Source organism: Geotrypetes seraphini, chromosome 18, assembly GCF_902459505.1.
Source record: "Geotrypetes seraphini chromosome 18, aGeoSer1.1, whole genome shotgun sequence".
In the NCBI taxonomy this organism is placed as follows: Eukaryota; Metazoa; Chordata; class Amphibia; order Gymnophiona; family Dermophiidae; genus Geotrypetes; species Geotrypetes seraphini.
In genome coordinates, this window is record NC_047101.1 from 28,938,426 (window position 1) to 28,966,323 (window position 27,898).

The 27,898-nt window shown below is 43.2% G+C and overlaps 1 protein-coding gene across 5 annotated transcripts in view; it reads left to right on the forward strand.

Annotated features, from left to right (window-relative positions):
* KCNIP1 (potassium voltage-gated channel interacting protein 1) overlaps positions 1-27,898 on the forward strand; it is a 669,345-nt gene that overhangs the window by 636,190 nt on the left and 5,257 nt on the right. For all 5 annotated transcript variants that reach the window (XM_033927121.1, XM_033927126.1, XM_033927125.1 and 2 more), the window contains 4 exons: positions 14,798-14,868; positions 16,225-16,332; positions 20,725-20,829; positions 23,994-24,056. In XM_033927121.1, the coding sequence (XP_033783012.1) occupies positions 14,798-14,868; positions 16,225-16,332; positions 20,725-20,829; positions 23,994-24,056 (347 nt within the window). The remainder of the gene's footprint in view (positions 1-14,797; positions 14,869-16,224; positions 16,333-20,724; positions 20,830-23,993; positions 24,057-27,898) is intronic.

Sequence of the window (27,898 nt, forward strand, 5' to 3'; positions counted from 1 at the left end):
CAGTGCTGGCCAGTATTTGAATTCTGGCACTGAACATCTGACTACAAAAAACCCCAAAGCAACCAAAGTTTTTTAAAAAATGTGAGTGGTTAATTTGTGTACTACAAAAAGTGGAAGGGCCACAAACAGGATGAGAGCAGGAGTCCAAAATCAAGCCACTTTAATAAAAAGAATGAGGCAGCAAAATCCAGGTAGAATGAATATACTAGGCACACAACACGATCCATGTTTTTTCACGCATTTCATGCTAGTGTGTGTTTGAAGGAGTACCTTGTGCACCGAAACGCAGTACTGGGTTTTGTACATCCGATTTGGACACTAATAAATAGTAAATCATCCTGCTGGCTTTACTCGATCATTGGAGAGTCTGTTGAACCATCCCAGTACTTCTGCTGTTCAGTAACTTAGACCTTCCTTAGGGGTCCTGTGCTACACCACGTTAAATCACAGGTACTATATCGACTTGGGGGCCCAGAGGTCTCTTTGCTTATTGGTCTCATACCATTCCTCAAGAAGAGGTGCCAGCGCCCATGCCAAGACAGCACCTGGGACGGTCCGCTCCCCTTTACTAAGCCACTGCACATGGGAAAAAATTAGTCTAACGATGAAAGATAGGGACCGTTTTATCTAATTGGATAAAACTATATGAACTGACTCATAAACCTGCAGTCTGTACCAGACAAAGAAAAGATGAGTTGGGTGGGTCAAGGGAAGGGCGAGTAGCAGCTTTGGAAATTCACCTCCAATCTCAGCTTTCAATGCAGCCTCAGGCTCAGCCTCTACCACAAATTGTAGTTCTTTTCCAATTAAGTCAATTTATTTTAGATTGTAAACTGCTATGCTCTGTTTCGTACAGTCAATAGTAGTATAGTAGCATCAAGCAAGACAGTGGACCCCAGCACAAAGAGACTGCCTTAGTGTCTTTGAAGTCAGGTGTCACCAACAAGTTAACACTTTCTTTTCTAAATCCAGTCTAAGCCAGCAAACAGCAATTTCCAAGCATGAAAGTACCGAGGGATCCCTGCAGGACAGCAGTCAGAAAGGAAAGATTTAACAGCTGTACAACAGTCTTTGACTCATCTGTTAAGCAACATTTGCTCTTTCTGTGGAGACTGAAGTTTGATTGTGCAATTATATTATCATTGGCTTAATTAAAATACAGTTTATATTGAACTAATGACCAGATTTAACAAGATCATTTCCATATAACGAGAGAGGTTCTAGTGAATCATGCCCTAAGTAGAAATATAATTTGATGTAAAAGTGTATGATCCTAAACATAAGAACATAAGAATTGCCGCTGCTGGGTCCATCATGCCCAGCAGTCTGCTCACACGGCGGCCCTTAGGTCAAAGACCAGTTCCCTGAGTCTAGCCTTACCTACGTACATTTTGGTTCAGCAGGAACTTGTCTAACTTTGTCTTGAATTCCTGGAGGGTGTTTTCCCCTATAACAGCCTCCGGAAGAGCGTTCCAGTTTTCTACCACTCTCTGGATGAAGAAGAACTTCCTTATGTTTGTACGGAATCTATCCCCTTTTAACTTTAGAGCGCGCCCTCTCGTTCACTCTACCTTGGAAAAGGTGAACAACCTGTCTTTATCTACTAAGTCTATTCCCTTCATTATCTTGAATGTTTCGATCATGTCCCCTCTCAGTCTCCTCTTTTCAAGGGAGAAGAGACCTAGTCAGTAACCAGAGGACCTAGTCAGTAACCAGAGGACACTCGCTGAAAATCAGGGGAGGGAAATTTCAGGGTGATGCGAGGAAGTACTTCTTCACTGAAAGGGTGGTAGATCATTGGAACGAGCTGCCTCAGAGGGTGATTGAGGCCAGCAGCATGTTAGATTTCAAGAGAAAATGGGATATTCATGTGGGATCTCTAGGAGAGTAAGAATCAGGGAGTGGGTCATTGGTATGGGCAGACTCGATGGGCTATAGCCCTTTTCTGCCGTCAATTTCTATGTTTCTATGTTTCTATGTTTCTAGTTTATCCAATCTCTCATTGTATGGCAACTCCTCCAGCCCCTTAACCATTTTAGTTGCTCTTCTCTGGACCCTCTCGCATAGTACCATGTCCTTCTTCATGTATGGCGACCAGTCTTTGTACTGTCCAAATATATTCCACTGTGAATGTTTGCTTGTAACCCATTCTGAACTACTGGGAGGACGGGATAGAAATCGAATTAAATGAATAAATAAATGGAGTGGAACGTACCAGAGGAGTTACAGATTTGGTTGTTTATACGTACTGTACATATGGGTTAAAGTTGGACGACACAGAGTGAAGCAGTTGAGAGGAGTTGCAAACTTGGTTATTAATGTTAAATTTATGTTTCAGACAGTGTTACTGCTTTACAATGCATTTGAACACTTTTATATACGTAAGGAAAAGGTTCAGAGTTAAAGTCCTGAGCAAGTAGGTGGGAAGGGAAGAAAAGGGGGACTTGTTCATAGATGATTAGGGCTAAACCTACACTGGCACTGGTATGGTAATCATTATCTTGAACGCTTCGATCAAGTCCCCTCTCAGTCTCCTCTTTTCAAGGGAGAAGAGGCCCAGTTTCTCTAACCTCTCACTGTATGGCAACTCCTTTAGCCCCTTAACCATTTTGGTCGCTCTTCTCTGGACCCTTTCGAGTAGTACCGTGTCCTTCTTCATGGACGGCGACCAGTGCTGAACGCAGTACTCCAGATGAGGGCGTACCATGGCTCGGTACAGCGGCATGATAACCCTCTCCGATCTGTTCGTGATCCCATTATTAATCATTCCCAGCATTCTGTTTGCCCTTTTTGCCACCGCTGCACATTGCGCAGACGGCTTCATCGACTTGTCAACCAGTACTCCCAAGTCTCTTTCCTGGGGGGTTTCTCCAAGTAAACCACATCAATCTGGAAGGTTTTGCGGTCTATAAATGTACTGTAATGTCATGTAACGTCATCTGCACATGCTCAGATGCCCTCCAGATGCGGCTAGAGCTCGGGGCTTTCCAAAACTCGGACAAATGCTAGGTTTTGGAAAGTCTGTCCAGGATCCCAGACAGTCCTCTAAAAAGACTGCCCTCACTTGGGTTTCAGGGCTCTGTTATCTCATGGTTTTCTTTCTAGCTTTTCCATCACACTTTTAGCATAAACTCTGGAGGATCCTCCTCCCTCACCATTCTGCTATTGGTCAGTATACCTTAGGGATATGTCCCGGGACCTCTTACGACTTGCACCTGTCTACGCCTGAAATTTCTACAGGAATCCAGGCCTGAGTCTCGGCCTGCCTGTCTGACATTGCTACCTGGATGTCTCGCCACCATCTAAAATTAAATATGGACAAGACTGAACTCCTTATCTTTCTTCCTAAACCTGCCTTTCCCCTTTCTCCATTCTCTATTTCAATGGATAATGCTCTCAAACTCCCTGTCTCGTCAGCTTGCAAACTTGGGGTCATCTTTGACTCATCTCTTTCCATCTCATCACATATCCAATAGACCACCAAAACCTGTTGTTTCTTTCTTTACAACATCACTAAAATCTGGCCTTTCCTTTATGAACATACTGCCAAGACCCTCATCCACGCTCATGTCACCTGTTTCCTGGACTACTGCTATGTGCTTCTCACCAGTTCCTCCGCTAAGCCAGCTCTCTCCCCTTCAGTCTGTTCAGAATTCTGCTGTATGCCTCATATTCCACCAGTGTCATTATGCTCACATTACCCCTCTCCTCACATTGCTTCACTGGTTCCCTGTCTGTTTCCTCATACAGTTCAAACTCCTCTTATTGACCTATAAGTGTATTCACTCTGCAGTTCTTCAGTATCTCTCCTCTCTTACCTCTCCTTAAACTCCGCCCCGGGAACTACAATCATTGGGTAAGTTTCTCTTGTCGGTACACTTCTCATCTACTGCCTACTCCAAACTCTGTCCTTTCTACCTTGCTGTGCTGTATGCCTGGAGCAACCTGCCTAACTCGATAAGTCAGGCTCCATCTCTGGCAGTATTCAATTCCATGTTGAAAGCCCTCTTTTTTGAAGCTGCATTTAAATCCTAACTCAACCAATTTTCAATGCACTCATGTCTGCTTGTCATTCCTCTATAGTGCCCTACCCTATCTGCCTCATCAGTCCCCTTCTAATTCCCTAACTGATTCACCCTTTCTGCCCTGTTTATCTGTCATTATTAGATTTTAAGTTCTTTTGATCAGGGATTCAGAGAATAGTTAAGCTCTGGAACGCATTTCCAGAGGTTATGGTAAGAGCAGATAGCGTAGCTAGTTTTAAGAAAGGTTTGGACAATTTCCTGGAGGAAAAGTCCATAGTCTGTTATTGAGAAAGACGTGGGGGAAGCCACTGTTTGCCCTGGATCGGTAGCATGGAATGTTGCTACTCTTTGGGTTTTGGCCAGGTACTAGTGACCTGGATTGGCCACAGTGAGAATAGGGCTTGATGGACCATTGGTCTGACCCAGTAAGGCTATTCTTATGTTCTTATGTACAGTGCTGCATTCATCTGGTAGTGCTATAGAAATAATCAATGGTATTAGTATTAGTAACAGATATTCACCCCTTTTTGAAAACGTTTGGTGCACTTCTGCAGAATTCTACTGCATTGTAATGTCATGTTAATTCTCACAGCAGCTATGTTGACATTGTCTATCTCCTCTAGATTGACCGTCAATCCTGTCAGCTTTCCGTCTATGCTGGAAACGAATACTGAAAGCTTACAGGATTGACGGTCAGTCTAGAGGAGGTATGTAGGCAGATTGATAGGCTTAAGAGCGATAAATCCATGGGACCGGATGGCATCCATCTGAGGGTCATCAAGGAACTGAAAGGGACCATAGCTGAACTGCTTCAACTAATAGCCAATCTGTCGATCAAATCGGGAAAGATTCTGGGAGACTGGAAGGTGGCAAATGTTACACCGATCTTCTAGAAAGGTTCGAGGGGAGATCCAGGGAACTACAGATCGGTGAGTCTGACCTTAGTACCGGGAAAGATGGTAGAGTCAGTGGCGTACCTAGGGTATGTGGCACCCGGGGCCCATCATTTTTTGACACCCCCCCCCCCATGTAAAAAAATATTTTTTGTAATAACCATGAAACGGAATAAATGGTCAGAACAGAAACAGGCAGTGAAAATTTTCTTTTATTGAACCTCATATATGTAACCATTATTCCAAACATAACATAAATTATGTCTGAATTGTCATGACATCAGAAGTACATATGGAGTAGTTGCAGGTGATGCTTGGGACAGTTCTGATTGTGTTAGTTCGGTTTTATGTGTTTTTTGAATAGAAGGGTTTTTATTTCTTTTTTGAAGGTTTTGTAGTCTGTGGTCGAGGTCAATAGGTTGTAGAGTTGGGGGGTCGAGTGTTGCAGCTCGAATGGCTAGGAGGTTGTCGAACAGTTTTTTTCTTTTGACGTTTTTGAATGGTGCGTGAGTTCTCCTATGTCTGGTTGAGGTGGATTGAATTATTTAGCTGAAGAAATTAGTTCCCCCCCACACACCCATTCCACACACATTAATTCTCTTCCATTTTTGTTTCCATTATAAAAAACACTGGTAAGTTCCCAGAAAAAAATACATTAAAATAAGAAGTGAAAACAAAGGCCTCTACAGATGAGAACATAACATAAGAATAGCCTAACTGGGTCAGAGCAATGGTCCATCATGCCCAGTAGCCCATTCTCATGGTAATCAATCCAGGTCACTAGTACCTGGTCAAAACCCAAAGAGTAGCAACATTCCATGCTACCGATCCAAGGCAAGCAGACACTTCCCCCATGTCTTAATAACAGACTTTGGACTTTTCCTCCAGGAATTTGTCCAAACCTTTCTTAAAACCAGCAACGCTATCTGCTTTTACCATAACTTCTGGCCACTTCATTTTTAAGCTTAGATCTTTCCTTCCAAACAGAGACCTTGCTAGATATCAAATACAGAAAGGACAAGGTAACTTCACAAGGACTTAGCTGTGCAGGAAATGTGAATCTCTTCATACACCTACCATATAGTGCAAAAATGTGCAAAGGTCTGTTTTTTCCTTTCGATCACTACATAGCCTAATGCCACATAAGCAGCGCTGTTACAAACATATTCTGAAGGTCAATGCTAAGGTTAACAAAGTTTCCTTCCTTGGACCACAAGGAGATAATGACAAACCACTGGAAGAGATCCCAAAACAACTATCCAGGCACAACACCCAAAGACCAGTTGAGTGGAGTGGACTAATTAGGGGGTGGAAATGGGCCCAGAGTTTGCTCAGCAGAATTTTCCAGACCACCTCTTCCTCTCAACACATTGACACGCTGCCACCACCAACACCATTAGGAACACTTCACCGGGTAGGCCAGCAATGCTTATAAACTTTATAAATCCTCAAATGCACAACTTATATCCTTTCAGGGAGCTATGATTCACAAACACTTCTCACCTGATAGTGTAACTTTCTATCAGCTTTGTTGCATCCCTTAGTCTATTGATATTTTATGGGATCCTCAGCGCCACCACTCAGAGATCAAATAGATTTCATAGCTCTAAGCTTTATGTGCCAGCTCCTCATTGGTTCCCTTTATTTAATATCAATCTCATATGATTATATATTTGCTTTTGTAATATTTTGTTTTTTATATATATATTTTTATAATAAATTATTTTAAGTACTTAGCTTTAACTTGTGGTCTCTGGCTAGGGGAAACATCACACCGACATGTTTCGCTCCTTGAGCTTTATCAAGGCTTTACCCCTAGAAATAAAACAAAAGCTATCAACTACTATTTGGAAAAATAGAGACAGAACTTAGAGCAGTACATTTCTTTCTAAGCTGTCCTACCTATTTGCTTACCTATAGTTTTCACCGCCAAACCTGCGACCACTCTGTCCTACAGATATGGCGGCGGCGTTTCTGCTAAGATTTTAAAGAGACCGGGACCCTCCTTGAACGTGACTGCGTCATTACGTTACTAACGCGTCATCCGGGTTTGCCGATACTAAACTATTCAAATTTATAAATTAAAGAAGAAAAGCCTAAGTTTCGGCTACCTCCTCACTTTGATGTTTACTAATTCATAAGAATGTTACAGCAAAGAACCCCACTCTAGTTCGGCATTTAAGCCATGTGGGGTCACTGTATTTAGGGTTCCAACGCTGTTCTTTATAATTCAAAAATTCTTCAATATTGCCTCCCTCCCGTCCCCATTCTACCTTTTCAATTATACGCCATTGTATTTGCTCTATAGTGTGTTGATGTTGTAAAAAATGTTCTACCATTGGAGCTTGTATATTTTTTGTTTTTATACGTGATTTGTGTTCATTCAGTCTTATATGTATGGGTCTAGAAGTACGACCCACATATACAAGACTGCACGGACATACTATGATATATACAACGTGAGTTGACTGACAAGTTGTATTAGTATTTGCTGTAATTACTTTCCCCGTTTGAGGGTCTTTCCATGTGGTGCCCATGATGGTCATGGAACACCATTGGCAGTGCCCACAACTCGTGTGATATCCTGTCTGATTTATTCTATAGTTCCCTAATTTCTGTTGGATTAGAACTTGCCCAATAGTTTTTCCTCTCTTAAAGGCAAACATAGGAATTTCTCTAAATATTTCATGCGTTTGCAGAACATGCCAGTATTTTCTTATATTAGCAATGAGCTCTTTTGCCGCCTCAGAATATGGCAGCACACAGATTAATCTTTCATTTTGTTCTTCTGGCTCCCTTTCAGATATCAAAAGTTCTCTATTTGCATATTTGGCTCTTGTGAACGCTTGTTTGATAGATTTTGCAGGATATCCTCTAGTTTTAAACCGGAGTTTCAACTCTTCCGCCGATTCCATGAAATCATATAAATCTGATGATACTCTTCGGAGCCTTAAAAATTGACTCACCGGTAAATTAAATTTTAAATGGTATGGATGGTGACTGGAGAAGTGCAATAACGTGTTCTTCGCCACTGATTTTCTGAAAAGTTTTGTTTTCAGCCGAGATTCTTCTTTTATTATAAGTAAGTCAAGAAACTCTACCCTGTCTAAACTATAAGAAGGGGTAAATTGAAGATGGGGATTTCTAGTGTTGATCCAGTTTAAGAAATCAACCAAGAGACTTTCAGAACCCTCCCACAAGAAAAAAATATCGTCCAGAAACCTCTTCCATAATGTTATATTTTGAAAATAGTTTGAGGTGTAGATGTGAGTATCTTCAAACTGTCCCACATACAGCGTAGCTACTGATGGGGCCAACGTGGCCCCCATCGCCACTCCTTGTATCTGTTTATAAAATACCCCTTCAAACTCAAAATAATTTTCTTCTATCACCCACCGGGCTAGCTGTATCAAAAATTCAGTGGTGATACGTTGAGTACCTTCTCTTTTCTGAAGGGTGTCTTGAATAATAGCTATAGCGCCACTTTGGGGGATGTTAGTATATAGGGATACTACGTCCAGTGTCACTAGAAAAGTTCCAGAACTGACAGAAATTTCCTGAGAGAGAATCCGAAGTAGATGAGAGGAATCTTTCAAATATGAAGTTGTTTTTATTGCTTCTTTAGCTAGGAAAACGTCTATAAACTTGGATAGGGGTTCCAGTAAAGACTGTCTTGTATTTACTATGGGCCTGCCTGGTGGATCCTTTAACGACTTATGTATTTTAGGCACAAAGTATATATTAGGTGTGCGTGGATATTTTTCCAAAAGGAATTGATATTCTTTTTTAGTCAGTATTTCTTTTTAATAATGTGCAGTAACCCAGTCAAAAACTATTTTCATCAATGGGCCTCCTGGATCTTGAGAAATTGGTTTATACGCCATAGTATCCGATAATTGACGGAACGCTTCTTTTAAATAATTCTCTCTGTTGAGGATGACAGTGGCGCCGCCCTTATCTGCTCTTAAAATCATGCAATCTCGTTTTTCTTTTAATTGCATAAGAGCTTTATGTTGAGAATACGTTAAGTTATAAGAGACCTGTCTATGAGAAAATAATTTTTCAAACATTGAAAACCCTGCCAAAACCAAATTTCGAAACGTTTCCACAGCTGGGTCAAGAGGACCCGGAGGATTCCACTTTGATTCTTTCTTACAGATAGAGCCCTCATCTTTTGTCTCAAGACCTTCCTTATTTAGAAAAAATAATTTTAATTGTATTTTCCTTAGAAATTTAAAAAAGAACAGTTTCAGCTGAAAAAAATCAGGATATTGATTTATTACATAGTTCAGCCCTAATTCTAAGACTGTTAGTTGATCATTAGTAAGCGGGGTAGTGGAGATGTTGACTACTGTAGTATTTATTTCGTCTTTCCATTGATCCCTGATTTTCCCCGGCCTCTCTGGGCTCCTCTGGATCTTCCTCTTTGACGTCCCCCTCTTATCCGTCCATCGTCCCCCGAACTCTTAGTTGAAGGTGCTTCAATTGAATCCCCACTAGTGACATCTGAATCCTCAGAAGAGGCAGTAAATGCTACTTTCTTTTTTATCATCATAGGTATGACTTTTTTATTCCATGAGTACACTCGTCCCATATGGTAATCTTTTTCGTCTTGTTTCCATTTTCTTATTTTAGTTTGTTTCGTAGAATCTTTAAATTGGACCAAAAGGTCCTCGAGATCATTTCGTTTTTTCTCAAATTCTTCCTTCTCTATCTGATCTTTCATTTGTAATTCCATAGAGACAGTTTTAGATCTTAGATCTAACTCAATGTCAGATGTTGTTTCAACTAGCAGGATCATTAGATCTCGTGAACAGCGATTTAATATCGCTGTCCACTTATCCATGAAGGTTTTATCTGATGTCATTATTTTCGGCTCCTTCAGTATTCGTAATCCTCGAGGGATCATACTTTTCTTAAGGTACTGAACTATTGTGCTCCCATGTAATTCAGCCCTAATTAAGCGTTTGTGTGTCTGTTCAAGATCCAACCACGATGCCTGTGAGGAGGTTTCTTCTTGATCATCGAGAAGAGCAGGTCTTTGTATGACATGTTGAAACTGCTCTTCCGAATAGCCTCCGAACTCAACTTCTTCTTGTGCCATAGCTTCAATAAATCCTCAAATGCACAACTTATATCCTTTCAGGGAGCTATGATTCACAAACACTTCTCACCTGATAGTGTAACTTTCTATCAGCTTTGTTGCATCCCTTAGTCTATTGATATTTTATGGGATCCTCAGCGCCACCACTCAGAGCTCAAATAGATTTCATAGCTCTAAGATTTATGTGCCAGCTCCTCATTGGTTCCCTTTATTTAATATCAATCTCATATGATTATATATTTGCTTTTGTAATATTTTGTTTTTTATATATATATTTTTATAATAAATTATTTTAAGTACTTAGCTTTAACTTGTGGTCTCTGGCTAGGGGAAACATCACACCGACATGTTTCGCTCCTTGAGCTTTATCAAGGCTTTACCCCTAGAAATAAAACAAAAGCTATCAACTACTATTTGGAAAAATAGAGACAGAACTTAGAGCAGTACATTTCTTTCTAAGCTGTCCTACCTATTTGCTTACTTATAGTTTTCACCGCCAAACCTGCGACCACTCTGTCCTACAGATATGGCGGCGGCGTTTCTGCTAAGATTTTAAAGAGACCGGGACCCTCCTTGAACGTGACTGCGTCATTACGTTACTAACGCGTCATCCGGGTTTGCCGATACTAAACTATTCAAATTTATAAATTAAAGAAGAAAAGCCTAAGTTTCGGCTACCTCCTCACTTTGATGTTTACTAATTCATAAGAATGTTACAGCAAAGAACCCCACTCTAGTTCGGCATTTAAGCCATGTGGGGTCACTGTATTTAGGGTATGGATCCAACGCTGTTCTTTATAATTCAAAAATTCTTCAATATTGCCTCCCTCCCGTCCCCATTCTACCTTTTATAAACTTTATAAAACACATTATTATATTTTCTTATAAAGCACATATTTTAACTGAACTCTCTGACATCCTCAGCCTTGCCATTCACAAAAATAGAAGGAAGAAAAGTTCCTGTTTCCTGCTGTCTCATGTCCCCGGCCTATACAATATTTTTCTTCTGCCTGTCAGTCAGAGGAGGGGCGGGACCGCGGCGGAAGAAGCAGCGCCGAAGCAACGCAGGGATCGCTGGCATCGTGATCCCGCTGCGGGCTGCTTCTCCGCCTCAAACGGTGATGGGGGGGCCGGGGGGAAAATCCGGACGGCAGGGGGGGCGGAACTGGACGCCAAGGCCGGGAGCACCCCCTCAGGGCTTGCACCCGGGGCGGACCTCCCCCCCCTGCCCCCCTATTGGTACGCCACTGGGTAGAGTCACTGATAAAGGATAGCATCATTGATCACCTTGATGGACACGGGCTGATGAGGACCAGTCAGCATGGTTTTAGCAAAGGCAGAACGTGTTTGACGAACTTGCTGCACTTCTTTGAGGGAGTAAACAGACAAATAGACAAGGGCAATCCGGTCGACATTTTCAGAAGGCGTTCAACAAGGTTCCGCATGAACGACTACTTCAGAAAATTGCAAGCCATGGAATTGAGGGTGAAATACTCACGTGGATTAAAAACTGGCTGGAGCATAGAAAACAGAGAGTGGGGGTAAATGGACAATACTCGGACTGGAAGAGCGTCACCAGTGGGGTGCCGCAGGGCTAGGTGCTTGGACCCGTGCTCTTTAACATCTCTATAAATGATCTGGACATAGGTACGACAAGCGAGGTGATTAATTTTGCGGATGATACGAAGTTATTCAGAGTAGTAAAGACGCAGGGGGATTGCGAAGATCTGCAATGTGACATAATCAAGCTCGAAGAATGGGCATCAACATGGCAGATGAGGTTCAACGTGGATAAGTGTAAAGTGATGCATGTCAGTAACAAAAATCTCATGCACGAATACAGAATGTCCGGGGCGGTACTTGGAGAGACCTCCCAGGAAAGGGACTTGGGAGTTCTGATCGACAAGTCAATGAAGCTGTCCATACAATGTGCGGCGGCAGCAAAAAGGGCAAACAGAATGCTAGGAATGATAAAGAAGGGGATCACGAACAGATCAGAGAAGGTTATCATGCCGCTGTACCGGGCCATGGTAAGCCCTCACCTGGAGTACTGTGTCCAGCACTGGTCGCCATACATAAAGAAGGACATGGTACTACTCGAAAGGGTCCAGAGATGAGCAACTAAGATGGTTAAGGGGCTGGAGTAGCTACCGTACAGCGAAAGATTAGATAAACTGGGCCTCTTCTCCCTCGAACAGAGGAGATTGAGAGGGGACATGATCGAAACATTCAAGGTACTGAAGGGGATAGACTTAATAGATAAGGACAGGTTGTTCACCCTCTCCAAGGTAGGGAGAACAAGAGGGCACTCTCTAAAGTTGAAAAAGGATAATAGATTCCGTACAAACATAAGGAAGTTCTTCTTCACCCAGAGAGTGGTAGAAAGCTGGAACGCTCTTCCAGAGGCTGTTATACGGGAAAACACCCTCCAAGGATTTAAGACAAAGTTAGGCAAGTTTCTGCTGAACAAGAACGTGCGCTGATAGGGCTAGTCTCAGTTAGGGTGCTGGTCTTAGACCAGAGGGCCGCCGCGTGAGCGGACTGCTGGGCATGATGGACCACTGGTCTGACTCAGCAGTGGCAATTCTTATGTTCTTATAATACATAAATTTGTTGGAGGAGTAGCCTGAAAACCAGGGGAACTTGGTTTAATTTCCACTACAGATGATGATAATGGAGATGATGCGGTATATAAACTTAAGGCTTAGTTTAGTTTAGTTTAGTTTACAGCTCCCCATAAATCTGGGCAAGTCACTTAATCCTCTATTGTCCCAGGTACAAAATAAGTACAATATGCAAACCATGGTATATCAGATTCCATCCCCTTCCTTGCCTTGTAATTCAATGTACCTTAAAATAAGAAAAATACCATTTCTACATACTGATTTCAATTAAAAAGGAAAAACTTCAGGAAGCCCACTTCTGTTGTGCAACCACTGTACGAACAACCTAACATCTGTGGTCATAAAAAAACTCTACTCCTAAATATGAAACATTAATGTCCTGACTGAGTTTAAACGTCCCAGCAGTTGTCATGGCAAATCCAGTTGATAATTAGATTTTAAGTCCAAATACTTATGTAGTAAATAATCCATGCAGTAAGGATTCAGCTGCTTCTCCTGAAGTTTCCAACCCCAAAACCGTGGCCATTGTTGATAGCGTGGTTACACAGTACAAATGGGTTCCCAGGCTCTTTTGCTCTACTTAAAAGAAATCAGCAAGAGCAGATTGTTTTAGTTTTGCAATTTAAAAAAAAGTGATTTTTCTGTTTTTCATTACATACTGTATGTCTTCCTTTGTCATAAATCTTATGGGGACAGACGTAGAGAACTTAATATGCATACTCTGGAAGAAAGACGGGAGAGAGGGAGTATGATAGAGATATTTAAATATCTCTATAATGTTAATGTACAGGAGGAGAGTATTTTTCAAATGAAGGAAACTCTGGAAAGAAAGGGCGAAGGATGAAGTTAAGAGGTGATAAGCTTAGGAGTAATGTAAGAAAATACTTCTTTACAGAAAGGATGGTAGGTGGAGGTGGTGGAGATGAAGACTGATTCTGAATTTAAGATAACATGGGACAAGTATGTGGGATTTCTTAGGGAAAAGAGGAGATAATGGATGGTGTGGAAGGACAAACTGGATGGGCCGTTCGGCCTTTATTTGAAATCATGTTTCTCTCTATATATATATTGACCAGGACATCCATATCTTATAAGCCAATTCTTTCCAATCTTTTTGTGGCTGTGACTCCATGATTCTGGTCAAATAAAATTGTGATCCACCCCAAAATTACCTAATAATGATGCATCTATAAAGCACCCACCTAGGTTGTGAATCCAAATATGAGTCGTGACCCACAGCTGGGAAAGTTCTACAGTAAGCTGATATACAGAATGTAGGTCCTCTTTTACAAAGCTGCAGTAGTGAGTCCTGTCCCAGTTGAGGAGTGGCCTAGTGGTAGAGATGCTTCTGCACCCAAAGGTTGTAGGATTGAATCCCAGGGCTGCTCCTTGTGACCCTGGGCAATCACTTAAATCTCCATTGCCCCAGGTTCAAAATAAGAACCTGTTCTTTGAGGAACTGAATGGGCTTTGTAAAAGCAGCTGCTAAAATGGAAGAGATCTTTTTGAATAACTGTGGGGACAGAACCAGTCGGTGAAAATGGTTCCTGAAGCCTAGCACCCTATCTCCAGTACACAAATGATATTAATAGGGGGAAAGTACTTAGATTTGGGAAAGGCACAGCTTATACTTAGAATTGAGCGATGAAAAATAAATCTATGTTTACGCCCTGTCAGTGGCATAGCGAAGGGGCAGTCCACCATCTTGCTAGGGGTGCCGGCACCCCACTTCCTCCCGCTTCTTCCCCTGCCGTGGGTGCCCCTTGCCTTCCTCCATACCCTTTTTTACTTCTCCGGTGCGAGCAACATTGCTGCCCGTGTCAGCATCAATGCTGTCCCTGACATCACTTCCGGGTCCCGCACCTAGAAAGTGACATCAAAGGGCAAGCTGACACCGACGTGGGCATGCTGCTCGTGTTGGAGAAGTTAATGAAAAGGGATGCGTGTGCGCCAGCAGGGGAGGGACACCACCATCCCTGGTGCCTCTCACCCTCACTACGCTATGGGCCTTGTTTGGTGCTAGACTCAGGAGGCTGCTTCACTCATCACAGCTTCTCTTATGTTGTTATATTCTGCAGTGGTTATATATCATGGGCCCCGTTATAGGAACTTCAAGATAATCACTAGTTCTCCTGTATTTATGTATTCCAGATGCAAGTATGTATGCCCATTATCTTTTTAATGCCTTTGACACGGCTCAGACTGGATCAGTTAAGTTTGAGGTAAGTTTCCATCAAATAAAGCTAGTTCCTACATTTGATGAAAATTGTATATTAATAAAGCAGTGTGCAAAACATGTTAGAAACAGTATGTAAATTCTCAGTCGGAAGATGCAATCACCCAGAAATTCAATGGTGGTCCATTTCTGGGCACTGGAATTGAACCTGTGGGTTTCTAGAGCCAGCTAATGCTTCGGACCCCTTTTCACAAAGGTGCAGTAGCGATGCTGCCACGGTAAACGCACTGAAGTCCATCCAGTTCCTATGAGCTTTGATGCATCACCACCGCAGCTTCGTAAAAGGGGCCCTTGGCCAGTGAAGGGCGTTACTTAGCACTTAACCAGCAATGGGGCACTGCATAAAGATAGCACTGACTTTTATGCAGTCCTATTTATGACTTTAACCTGGCTGGTTAAGTGCTTAATATCAGCACCAAAATAGCTGGGGGGGGGGGGGGGTCAGTTTGGCACTAAAAATTAGCAGTTAGCCCTGAACAGGTGATGTTTAAAAAAATTCACGATCAAAACTGACATGTCAGGAAACCAAAACTACATATCAACAAATGCCAAAAAGATATTATTACCTACCTCCAAACATTTATTTTTCTAAAATTTCAACTTGAAATCTTCTTTTCTAAATGTCCTTCATCGAAGTAGGGCTTCATATAATCCTGACAGGGGCCCTTCTGAAAATGGCAGCATCCATTCAGGACTGGGATTAGGAGTCCTCTGAAAACTTAACAAACTGCACTAAGGCCATTTTGACCACATGTTCTAGTTTTCCATTAATGGCCCCACGCTTACTTTCCCATCAGCAAGTGGCATTAGTGTGTGAGCCCCTTCCGCCAGGACTAGGGTTACCAGAGTTTCCAAATGGCTCCACCCCATGCCCTGCCCCCCTTGACCTGCACGAGCAACGAGCGATGTCGGATGACATTCGCACATGCGCTGGTGTGACACAATGATATCACCGCATTGCATCTTCGCATGCCTGAATGTCATCACGATGTTGCTCGTTGCCAGAAGCTTTTCTAAACGCAGACATTTTCCAGGGTTTTGAAAAGCCGTCCAGGGAAATCTGGACATTTGGTAACCCTAACAGAGACCTGCCCCCTCTGCAAAATAAAAAGATAAATATTTTAATGCATGGTTTGCGCATACACATTCAAAAGTTACCAGGGACCCCTCGGCACCCCCACGGGACACCATTTTAAAGATTTGAACTTAAACCAACACACCACTCCTTGTCCCTAAAGCTTTTCACATCTTCAACATTGGAGCTGTCTAGAGTGTTCTGGTTATTAAGACACATTTTACTGCATGTCTCATTTACTATTAACCTTGTATACCTTCTTATCAGGATTTTGTTATGGCTCTGTCAATTCTGCTGAGAGGAACAGTCCATGAAAAACTAAGATGGACATTTAATTTGTACGACATCAACAAGGATGGATATATAAACAAGGAGGTGAGAAACTTGATTGCAACAAATACCCACAAAGAATTCTAATATTTCTCCTCTGAACTACAGAGAGTAATTTGACTGAACATCGTAGGATGGCTGGGAAAATGAAAGCAGAGACACAGAACGCCATATTACTGTTAATCACTCAATATTGGGCTGCATTTTTTTTTTCTGCATCTAGAACTCACTGTTTTCAGGCATTCATACAACTTCCATTCCTGTCTCTTCCTGTCCTGGTTGACTCAGACAATTGGCAGAGTGGGGAATAATTCTGGATTCTCTGATAAGCTCATTAAACCCTTGACATATTAGTGGGGTACCACTGAATTCTTCACATAATGTTCTGATTTGCAGCACCGTAGAATGCCAAAATAAGAAAAACAAATGTCAGTTTTCAGATAAGGGTTAAACAACTGAAAGGCTATTTCTGTGCAGAGGTTCCTGAACAATTTTTAAAAGTCTAAAATGAAATAAAAAAGAAATCCCAGTGTGAGGAAATACGGCCGTGGCAATAACAGCTCCAATGTTCATAGCGATAAGCTTCATAGTGTATCATTTGAGGATACAATTCATGATTTGGCTTATGTGAAATCAAGGAGGAAAATGTTTTAAGTTATATCCGACTAGTGTTTAAGCCCGTTACATTAACGGGTGCTAGAAAGCGCCCTCTTTCCGTCTCCCCCTCCAGTGCCTCCCTGACTGTCTCTCCATGGCCCCCTTCTGTCTTCCCCCCAAGCAAAACTGTCTGCCTCCCAGCACAACCCTCCCCCAAAGCAGCCCCCTTTCCCTCTCCCCCTTCAGTTCCTCCCTGACTGTCTCTCCATGGCCCCCTTCTGTCTTCTCCCCCCAAGCAAAGCTGTCTGCCTCCCAGCACACCCCTCTCCCCAAAGCAGCCCCCTTTCCCTCTCCCCCTCCAGTTCCTCCCTGACTGTCTCTCCGTGGCCCCCTTCTTTCTCCCCCCCAAAACAAAGCTGTTTGCCTCCCAGCACACCCCTCCACCAAAGCATCCCCCTTTCCCTCTCCCCCTCCAGTTCATCTGCCCCATTTCATTCTCTTCCCTTTGATCAAGGTCTCTCCCTACCTGTTAAGATGCATTATCTCTCACCTCCCAGTTCTGGCCCCTGTAATTTAGTATAGCTGTCTCATTACCTCTTCCCTCAGGTAAAAGATCAGCCCTCTCCCTTGCTCTTCCCTGGATTTCATATCCTCTTCTCCCCCTCCCCTTCTGCGGGTCGGGCGTCTTCCTTACATTATCCGCTCCCCGCCGGTATGCAGGTCGGCAAGTCACCGGCAGAGCCAGGAAAATACAGGCTGCTTCCAGGAAGCATGAAAGAGAGGCCGCCGCTGTTCCTCCTCGCCTGCCTTTGCGTCCCCTTGTTGCTGGGCGGCAGCAGCGCCCTGGACCTGCACTTTTTGGGCCTCGAGGCCGAAGTGGCACTCAACCTGTTGCTGGGGGTGGACTGGACATGAAATTTGTGGTGCCGGAAAGGCTCTGGACGCGAGCTGGGAGGAAGACCGGCGGTTGCTGAGGCTGCGGCCACCCAGAGATTGCGCTCAGCTGCCCAGGAACCCCGTTACCCTCTCGGTGCGCCTCCAGGTCCACGTGCACGGCCTGCACTGCACACTCCAAAGAGGGGAGCAGAAGGAACGGCGGTGGCGACAGCGGTTTGTTTTGCAGTGAGTAAGGGCTGGAGGGGGGAAGCTCCAGAGTGTTCCCTGCCGCCGCGTTCTAAAATAGAATCTGGCCACGGATCACACACCACAGCGGCAGGGAACACGAAATCCTAAGTGTGCATGCGGCGCTTAGGGTTTTATTATATAGGATATCAGTTTTCTGATTTTGCAAACAAGTTCATTATTACTTATATAATAAAAGTGATCCAAATTACTAATTTTGTCAGTATATATATATATATATACAGTATTTACAGTGAACTGAAAAAACCCACACCACATGGCTGACCCATAAGCCTTCCCTCCAACATCAACTCTGATGTTGGAGAGAAGGTTTCTGCGTCAGTTACATGCAGTGTGTGAACCGCTGCCGCCTGCGCATCCCCACAGCAAGCCACTGAAGGAGCGAGTATGGCAAGGAGATAACTGGGAACCTTCCCTCCCCCCTCCCCCCCACTGACCTGGAAGGCTTTCCTCTTATGGTCGGCTTCGAGATGGTGGGAGGAGAGGGGGGTGGGCATGGATCCTGTGGAACACCTTCAGCGGGCAGTGCAGGCAGCAAGGAGGGATCCCCGCCAGCGGCAATGTGGCTTTGACAGATGGGCGGGCAGGGAATATTCTCTGCAGCAGCCATGCTGCATACCCCCAGGGGTACACGTACCACCTGTTGAGAAACACTGGTTTAAGGGCTAGGGGATAGAAGTTAAATACACTTGCAACTACTAATTAGTGCTTGTTAAGGCCAGTTTTTGGTTCATATCTTTAAGTGTCAGTTAGCTAATTCTGTGTTGTGCATAACTGCTTGTAACTTTGCACCAACTTTAGGTGCCATTTAGAGAATTGGGGGGATACCGGGCAATTCTATAAATGTGTGCCTGTATGTAGACACTTATAGATCTCCCATTTGAAGCCTGTTCTAGAAAGGAAAGCTTGTAGGTACCCACTTTATTTATAGCATGGGTTCTCAACAATGAATATGCATGAGATATCCTGATTGGCTAGATGGGTCCTGAGTCCTGAAAACCCATGCTTTAAAGAACTGGGAATAAGTCTACATAAGCCATATACCATGGAGCTGGGGGTAAATGTTCAAGTTTTGCCCAGACTCCACCTACAGTATATGAATGACCACCTGCAAAATGCATGTATCAAAGATATGCACACACCTACAGGATTATTTATCTTTACACATGTTTTTGTTCATAACGGACTAGAATACTGGCATTTTTGTGTGTGCTTTCTGTCTAACTTTAGACAGGGTCTACAGAGTCTAATACATCTACAGCAGTGGTCTCAAATTCAAACCCTTTGCGGGGCCACATTTTGGATTTGTAGGTACTTGGAGGCCGCAGAAAAAAATAGTTCATGTCTTATTAAAGAAATGACAATTTTGCATGAGGTTAAACTCTTTATAGTTTATAAAACTTTCCTTTAACAGTTAAAAGGAAAGATATATAAACTATAAAGAGTTTTACCTTATGTAAAATTGCCATTTCTTTAATAAGACATTAACTAGTTTTTCTGCGGCCCTCCAAGTACTCTATTTTTTCTGCAGCACTCACATTTAAAGTTTAATATCTTTTCTTTCTCAAAACTGGCACATTTCAATCACTAAATTGAAAATAAAATCATTTTCCTATCTTTGTTTGGTAATTTCATCAGTCTCTGGTTGCACTTTATTCTTCTGACTGTGCATCCAATATTTCTTCCCTTCTTTCAGCCTCTTGTATGCTTCCTCTCCTCCATACCTCATTCCCTCCCCCAACTTTTTCTTTCTTTCTCTATGTCTGTCTTTCTCTGATTCCGTGACCCATTTTTTGCTTTGTTTCTGGCTCCCTGTCCCCCCCCCCCTTCTTTCTTTCTTCCTTCCTGCTCTCCCCCCATGCCACCGCTGCCGGGGAATAGGCTGCTGCTGCTGCCGCCATCGGGAACAGGCCAAGATCTCCATGCTTCTCTTCTCCACGGGGCCGACCAACTCTTGCCGCCCGACGTCAATTCTAACGTCGGAAAGGACGTTCCGGGCAGCCAGGCAGCGATTGGCTAGCCAGAACGTCCTCTCAAAGTCAGAATTGACCTCGGGCAGCGAGAGAAGCAGAGAGATCAAAGAGCACGGTGCCGGCCTGTTCCCCGATGGCAGCGGTGAGAAGGGAAGGGAAGCAGGATGGGCACCACCGCTCTAGACGAGCTGCATTCTAGGGAGAACAGTGGAGCGTGGCCAGCTGTGCGGACCGCGCCCCCCCCCCCTTGGTACGCCACTGGAGCAGCAGCGTGTCTGGCCAGCTCGTTCCGTTCAAAGCTGCGGGTGGCGGATCCTTGCGAGATCCGCGCCTGCGTCTGAAGCCTCTCTGATGTTATGATGTCAGAGAGGCTTCCGATGCAGGAGTAGATAGCGCAAGGAGCCGTCAACCCGCGGCTTTGAACGGAACGAACCGGCCAGACACGCTGCTGCTCCAAGGAAGAGAAAGATCCTGTCCAGACCGCGGGCCGCAAATAAAACCTGGAGAGCCACATGCGGCCCGCGGGCCACGTGTTTGAGACAGCTGATCTACAGTAATACAGAAAATTTCTTCAGATAGTAAATTTTTCATGTTCAATTGGCTTCCACTGTAGATCTCATGTCTGGTAAGATATTGGCAATGGTGGCAGCAGGATGCTCAAAGCAATGAGAAGAGTAGCTTGTCAGGAAGTTTAGGCAATAACTTTCTTTTCTTCCTCCTTTAGGAAATGATGGATATTGTTAAAGCAATCTATGACATGATGGGGAAATATACCTACCCTGTCCTTAAGGAAGATACTCCGAGGCAGCATGTAGACATATTCTTCCAGGTAATTAACAGTAGACTTGGAATGGACTTTTAGGGTCAGCAACATCAGTATTTATTGGTTTTACGATGCTCATATTCTTCAAGAAAGTAAAGGATTCTTCTACTGCTCAAAGGATTTTATTTATTTATTTATTCAATTTTTTTAGCCCATCCTCCCAAAGGAGCCCAGAACGGGTTACAAAGTACATCCATAGTAATCAAGAAAGGACAGAGATGACATAATTTACATAAATTACAATATAGACATGACAATAAAACGCATACACTAAGTAGCATCTGTTAAGATTAGGTGGCGTAGGTGCGTTAACTAAGTGGCATTTCTGGGTGAATGACTTTAAGTCTCTCCGTTTGTAAAGAGGAAGGTTTTCATGGCCTTCCTGAAGTTCCAGAGTCCATCTAGTGATCTAACAGATGGGGGGATGGTGTGCCAAAGTCTGGGTATGAAATGTGAGTAGGAGCGTTTGTGGGCTGTTTAAGTTTTGAGGGAGCGGCCAGGAGGTATGGTCAGTCGCTTTGGGAAGTAGATTTGTAGTTTAGTTTTCATGTAGTACGGAATCGTTTCATGGAAGGTTTTGAAAGTGAGGACCAGGGCCTTGAAGGCGCCGCGTTTTTGAATGAGCAGCCAGTGCATGGAAGCTAATGCAGGGGTAACATGGTTGGGGATGCCTAGGTTTTTCAGAAGGCGGATTGCAGCGTTTTGCACCCTTTGGAGGCGGGAGAGAGTTTTGGTAGGCAGGCACACTAGTAGAGTTACAATAGTCTACGCGGGATAGTTGGGCAAATTCGGGTTCTGAGAAGTATGCACGTATAGTTTATAGCTGGCGGAGGTAGTAGAAGGAGGATGATACTAGTTTAGATATGTGATCTGTCATTGATAAGTTAGAGTCAAGAGTTTCTCCTAGGCTGCAGACGTTGTCTATGAGTGTAAGGGTGTTTGTGCCCCAGCAAAATGCAGAGCCTTTTGTAAAATATGTATAAGGACATGCAAGAGTGCATGATTATCTTCTAGTGCATAGAGGGGGCACATTTCAGAAATCAACACATTCAAAAAGGCTAAGTGCACAGTATGAGTAAGGAGCTGAGTGAAACATTGCATGTTGATTGATATATCTCTCACAGGTACAGTACATTTAAACAAATTAGAAAAAAATATTTATTTTCTGAAAGTGTAATTAAACTCTGAAATTTGTTTCCAGGAATATGGGAAAAAGTAGGTAGCTTAGTAGTGTTTAAAAAATGTTTGTCCAAGTTCCTAAAACAAAAAAGTCCATAAGTCATTATTAAGATAGATTTGGGAAAATCCACTGCTCGTATTTCTAGATTAAGCAGCATAAAATCTGTTTTACTCTTTTGGAATCTTGCTAGGTACTTGTGACTTAGATTGGCCATGTTTGGAAACAAGATCTCATCCCATATCATACCATTTCTTATATCCCACAGTTTTCTACATGGATTCGATGCGGCTTACAATAAAGATTTGTAACAGACGCAGCAGTTATAGTAGAATTGGTTGTTATAATTGGTTAATGGCCATAAGATTACAGAGAGAAAGAATTCAGTACTGCCTATAATAAGATTAGCATAGCTGGTTTTAACATAACATAAAACTCACTTGTATACCGCAAATACCATTAAGTTCTATGCGGTTCACAAAGACTAGGAATACAAATGGATAGACATCCGATTTCTAACTTCCGAAGTGTTCCCTAAAAAGATACGTTTTTAAGGCATGCCAAAATTGTTATGAAGTTGGGAATGTAAATATATAAGCTAAATCTCTAGTCCATGAGGCTGCATGAAAAGATAGTAGTCGTTCCTGAAATTTCTTGTAGTTACATTACATCCTTTCACAGAAAGGAAAGAAAACAACAAGTGAGTTTTCCTACGATGTTTAGAATTTGTGATAATAAAAGATTCCATAAGATACTCAAGAATTGAGCCTGTTAGTGCTTTAAAACAAATACAGCCCAGCTTAAGAAAGGCTTTGGCAAGTTCCTGGAGGAAAAGTCCATAGTCTGGTTTTAGGGTTTTTTTTAAATATTCTTTATTCACTTTTAAATCACATTTAAATAAGTGGAAAACAGAATAAATTAATCATTTTATACTATAGACATCACTTAAATTGTTATTGAGAAAGACATGGGGGAAACCACTGCTTGCCCTGGATCGGTAGCAAGGAATATTGCTACTTCTTGGGTTTTGGCCAGGTACTACATAAAACATAAGCAATGCCTCTGCTGGGACAGACCTGAGGTCAATCGTGCCCAGCAGTCCGCTCACGCGGCGGCCCTGGATTGGCCATCATGAGAACGGCTACTGGATCTGATGGACCATTGGTCTGACCCAGTAAGGCTATTCTTATGTTATTATGTTCTAAGTACTGCCTAAACAATACGTGCTTTAATCATTCCTATGTAAGTGCTTTAGGCCACCAAATGCCACTATGGGTGTGGCTAATGCTGGATGTGGTGTTACATGGCTTAAAGCATCTACGTAGGTGTGATTCACAACAAAGACAGATGCCAGAAATGTAGGCCTGGAAAACCCTGACTTATGTTTTGCGGAGGTGTAATTCTCTATAGGGCACCATCATATGATTGACACGTGATCAGTGGCTGCTTTTTCATTGGCCTCCAATATTGACACCCTATAGAGAATCTGGGCCTGAGTCCTGCAGGCTCAATATGGACCAATACATTTCTAAAGGTCTTCTACCCCTGGCTAGAGTGACCTGAACATATCTGTTTGGGATGTAAGAGTCCCCAGCTTTTCCAACCTATGAATAGTCAATACCTGGATTTGGTTTATTGCTTTGCTGAACATTTCTTGTTGCTCTTTTCCTGTTTCCCCATTTGGCTTTCTTTTCTTCTTGGCACCAACGCATGCCCCTTTCTGCAAAATATTATTTTTAAGAGATTGCATCCCATTGACCACCAGTATGACTGGTTATGTGTCGCAGTGTACCTCACTGTATAAGGTGTACCCAGGAAGCCAGCCCTGCATGGAAGTCTGGCTTGATATAGCATTAGCAGCCCTGGTGTTCCCAGAATTTAGAGGCTGATTACCTTGGCTGATTTCAGTCTGTGATCAGAGAGTACAACATGCTTCTGATGGTTTTCTTGTCGTTTGCAAATGAAATTTTTTTTTTTTTTTTAAATCTTCTAGAAAATGGACAAGAACAAAGATGGAGTGGTAACTTTGGATGAGTTTATGGAATCCTGCCAAGAGGTAAAACTAATTGTATCTGCATTCCGCAACGTATATTTATATATAAGTGTCCATTCTCTTTTTGCAAATGTACTTGCTGTCTGACTAACCCCAGCCTTACAGTGATACACAGAAAATCTCCCCGACATGTATACAGTTCTCGAACATATGCAGCCTCCCTCCTCTCATTTGTCCAAACGGGTCCACTTACAATATAATACAAAACGAACTCACCTCTCCTCCCCTGACATTTCTCCAAACACATCACTTCCCCCTTTTCATACTTAACTTTGGGGCCTGTATTCAACTGGCGACGGTCTACACTGGGGCTTCAGCATTAATATCCCATGTATGTGGCACCAGCTAACACTGATCTTGGAGTGCCAACTCTGCCCCTGGAATGCCCCCAAAATAGCCAGTTTTCACTTAGGCACTATGAGCCAGATTCTATAAATGATGCCAGTTTCAAGTTTTATTAAAAATTTCATAGATCGCCTATACAGAGTTTCAAGGCAGTGTACATAATAAATAAGTAGGTTTTATACAAAGGGTCACCAATAGGACAAATAAACTTACAGATACAATAGGAAAGAGAAAGGGAAGACCTACAATACCAAAATAGGAAATTAAGGAAGGGGAGAGTTCAGTTACTTAGTACTATTAAAAACGTCTTAATCGTCCTAGCAGACGGTCAAACCTTGAATGCATCTTTAAATAAAAATGCCTTTGATTTAGATTTAAACCAGCTCAGTGACGTTTCCTCTCTTAAATTGATAGGAGCAGAATTCCACAACGACGGGGCAGTAACTGAAAAGATGGATGTGCGCAATGTATAGATATGATTAATGGAGGGAACAGATAGAAGGTGACGGGAAGCCGAACATAGGGATCTAGAAGGATTGTAGGGGATTAATAGTCAATTAATAATACAGGTTTTAAAAGTCAAATGGAAAATTTTATATGTGATCCTGTGACCAATAGGTAACTTGGTAGGTGCCTAGCAAAATGGTACCTGCTGCATGTCAATCAAAGTTAGACATCTTTTGTAGAATCATGCTTAGCGGTACCTAAATTGACTTCTAGTGCAATAGGTGTGTCATTCTGGACAGATGAATAATATCCCAGTGCTTGCAAGCTTTTGAATCCCTCCTAATTCACCAGGGAGCTCTGCTTCCCCCCTTCAGTTTTTTCTTCTGCAAGTGAGCCGGAAAGAGTCTTTCTGTTCTACTCTGCTTTTTTTTGTCAGTCTTCTCAGTTTTTTCATGGCCTTTTTGCTTCACTTCGAAACTAAGAGCTCCCCTAGTCGAGGGTATAGCTCTGCCTGAATGGAGGAGCAGCAGACTACAGCCTGCAGATGACAGGCCGATCCCTTGTGGTACTTGTTGGCCAGCCTGTAGAAGTCTTTTTGGAACTCAAGTTCCGTTCCCCTTGTACTATTGCTCACCTACTGCATTGCAGGGGCTTGAGCGCAGGCTGTTAAGCATCCATAGGGAGCTCATCAGGGTTTCGCAGGGTACTGGCTGCATTTTGCCTCCCCCCTTTTGCATTCGTGGGGGTTGGAGACTCAGTCAGACACCGAAAATTCAGCACTGGAAGGATGTTTCATTTTGAGACAGTGATTTCATCTCCCAGAGCCAGCTACCTTTGGAGCTGAGGCAGGCTGCAGCACATTGTCATGGGAGAGGAGGGGTCTATAAATCTTATTTTTTAAGGTTTCTGCCTGTCCATTTAGGTTCCCCCACCTCTAAAATCTCTATATTTTTTTTTTCTATTTAAGCATTTTGGAGCTGTTTGTTTTTTTTTTTTTTGCGCCAAAGCACTGCCACATCTTGGATTTTCTGATTTTTTTTAAAATGTTCTCTAAAAGCTTCAAATCACTTTATGCCTCAGAACTGACAGGGATGGAGTCCTCTGGCTCTTTTAACCCTAACTCATGCCAGGTTTGCACTGGATGGGTGCCCAAAGAGCACTCTTGAGCCATGTGCCATGAAGTGCTTGTAGGGGTGGCAGGAATAATTGGCTTAGCCTCCCCTTTGTTCTCTAGGGCCAATGAACAGGCGGGAAGCCTGTTGGTGGGGGGCTAAATTTCTTCTAGAGCCCCAGAATGGTAAGTGTCCTAAATGCAGGGGCATGGAGACATAAGCTGGAGTCCTTTACAGGAGACTCAGCACTGCCTAGTACAGCATTTTCCTTGGAACTTGTTAATTTGATGAGGTTTTCAGGACAGCCGAATTTACAAAGGGAAGTCTAGCAGTGCAGCTGAAGGTACACAAAGGGGAGGGGCTGCCAGGGTGCATCTGCCTCACTATGAAGCTGGCCAGGATCTAGGGGGCCTTTCTGAGGGAGATTCATAGGCATAGAGAAGGTGGAGAGGGACAGATTCTTTAGACTAGCGGGGACAACAAAAACAAGAGGTCATTCAGAAAAACTGAGAGAGGACAGATTCAAAATGAATGCAAGGAAGTTCTTCTTCACTCAGAGGGTGGTGGACACCTGGAACGCGCTTCCAAGTGAGGTGATAGGACAGAGTACAATACTGGGGTTCAAAAGGGACTGGATGACTTCCTGGAAGCGAAGGGGATTGCAGGGTACAGATAGAGGGCTACTTGACAGGACATTAAGCGAAAAGAATATGAGAATTTTAGGTTATGAGCACTATCAGGTCATGAACCTGAGGGGCCGCCGTGTGAGCGGACTGCCGGGCATGATGGACCTCTGGTCTGACCCAACAGGGGCAATACTTATGTTCTTATGTCAAGAGATGCAGGGTCGCAGACAGGTGTGTGTGCGTTAGATCCAGCAGTGGCCCTCGATCAAGGGGATGATCCCATAGTCCTCCATCTGTTCAAACCCTCAGCTGTGTTGGATCTTATTACTAATTTTCTGTGGGAGTTAAACTTGGACTCCCAGCAGGTCCCATCTGTTCCCTGTTCTATAATGAGAAGAGTGAGAGCCCAGTCTTCTTCGCTTCCTTGGCATCCTAATTGATTGATTGATTATTTATTTTTAAAATTTCTATTCCTCTTAAGGCCTACGCGGATTACAATAAAACAAACACAAAATCTGACACATGATCTTCATAACAATGACAAAACTACATCATCACTCCCTCTTTCAATTATCTCACTCTAATAGAATGCTTGTACAAATAAATACGTTTTCAATTACTTACATATTCTTAGATAACCTGGCAAACAATTCCATAGTTGTGGACAACGTATCTCCCCTGCTGACTCAACTGCAGGTAGACAGTGGTGTAGCTAAGGTGAGAGGCACCTGGGGCAGTGCCGCCCCTCCCCTGCCCTCTTCTCTGCCATCCTACCCCCTCCTGCCACACACGTTCACCCCTTCCCTTCCCCCGTACGTTCCCAGCATGAGCAGCATGAGCCTGCTGTTTGCTCCAGTGTTGGCTCTTCCTCTGATTTCACTTCCTAGGCATGGGTCCAGGAAGTGATGTCAGAAGAAGAGCCAACGCTGGCGTGAGCAGCAGGTTGGGGTTGCTGCTCATGCCGCGAATGTTAAAGAGGTACGGAGGAATGGAAGGGGCGCGCGTGTGGTAGAGTAGGGTGGGCAATCCTGTTCAATATGTTTGTGAGTGACTTTGCTGAAGGGTTAGAAGGAAAAGTGTGCCTTTTTGCAGATGATACCAAGATTTGTAACAGAGTAGACACCGAAGAGGGAGTGGAAAATATGAAAAAGGATCTGCAAAAGTTAGAGGAATGGTCTAATGCCTGGCAACTAAAATTCAATGCAAAGAAATGCAGAGTAATGCATTTGGGGATTAATAATAGGAAGGAACCGTATATGCTGGGAGGAGAGAAGCTGATATGCACGGACGGGGAGAGGGACCTTGGGGTGATAGT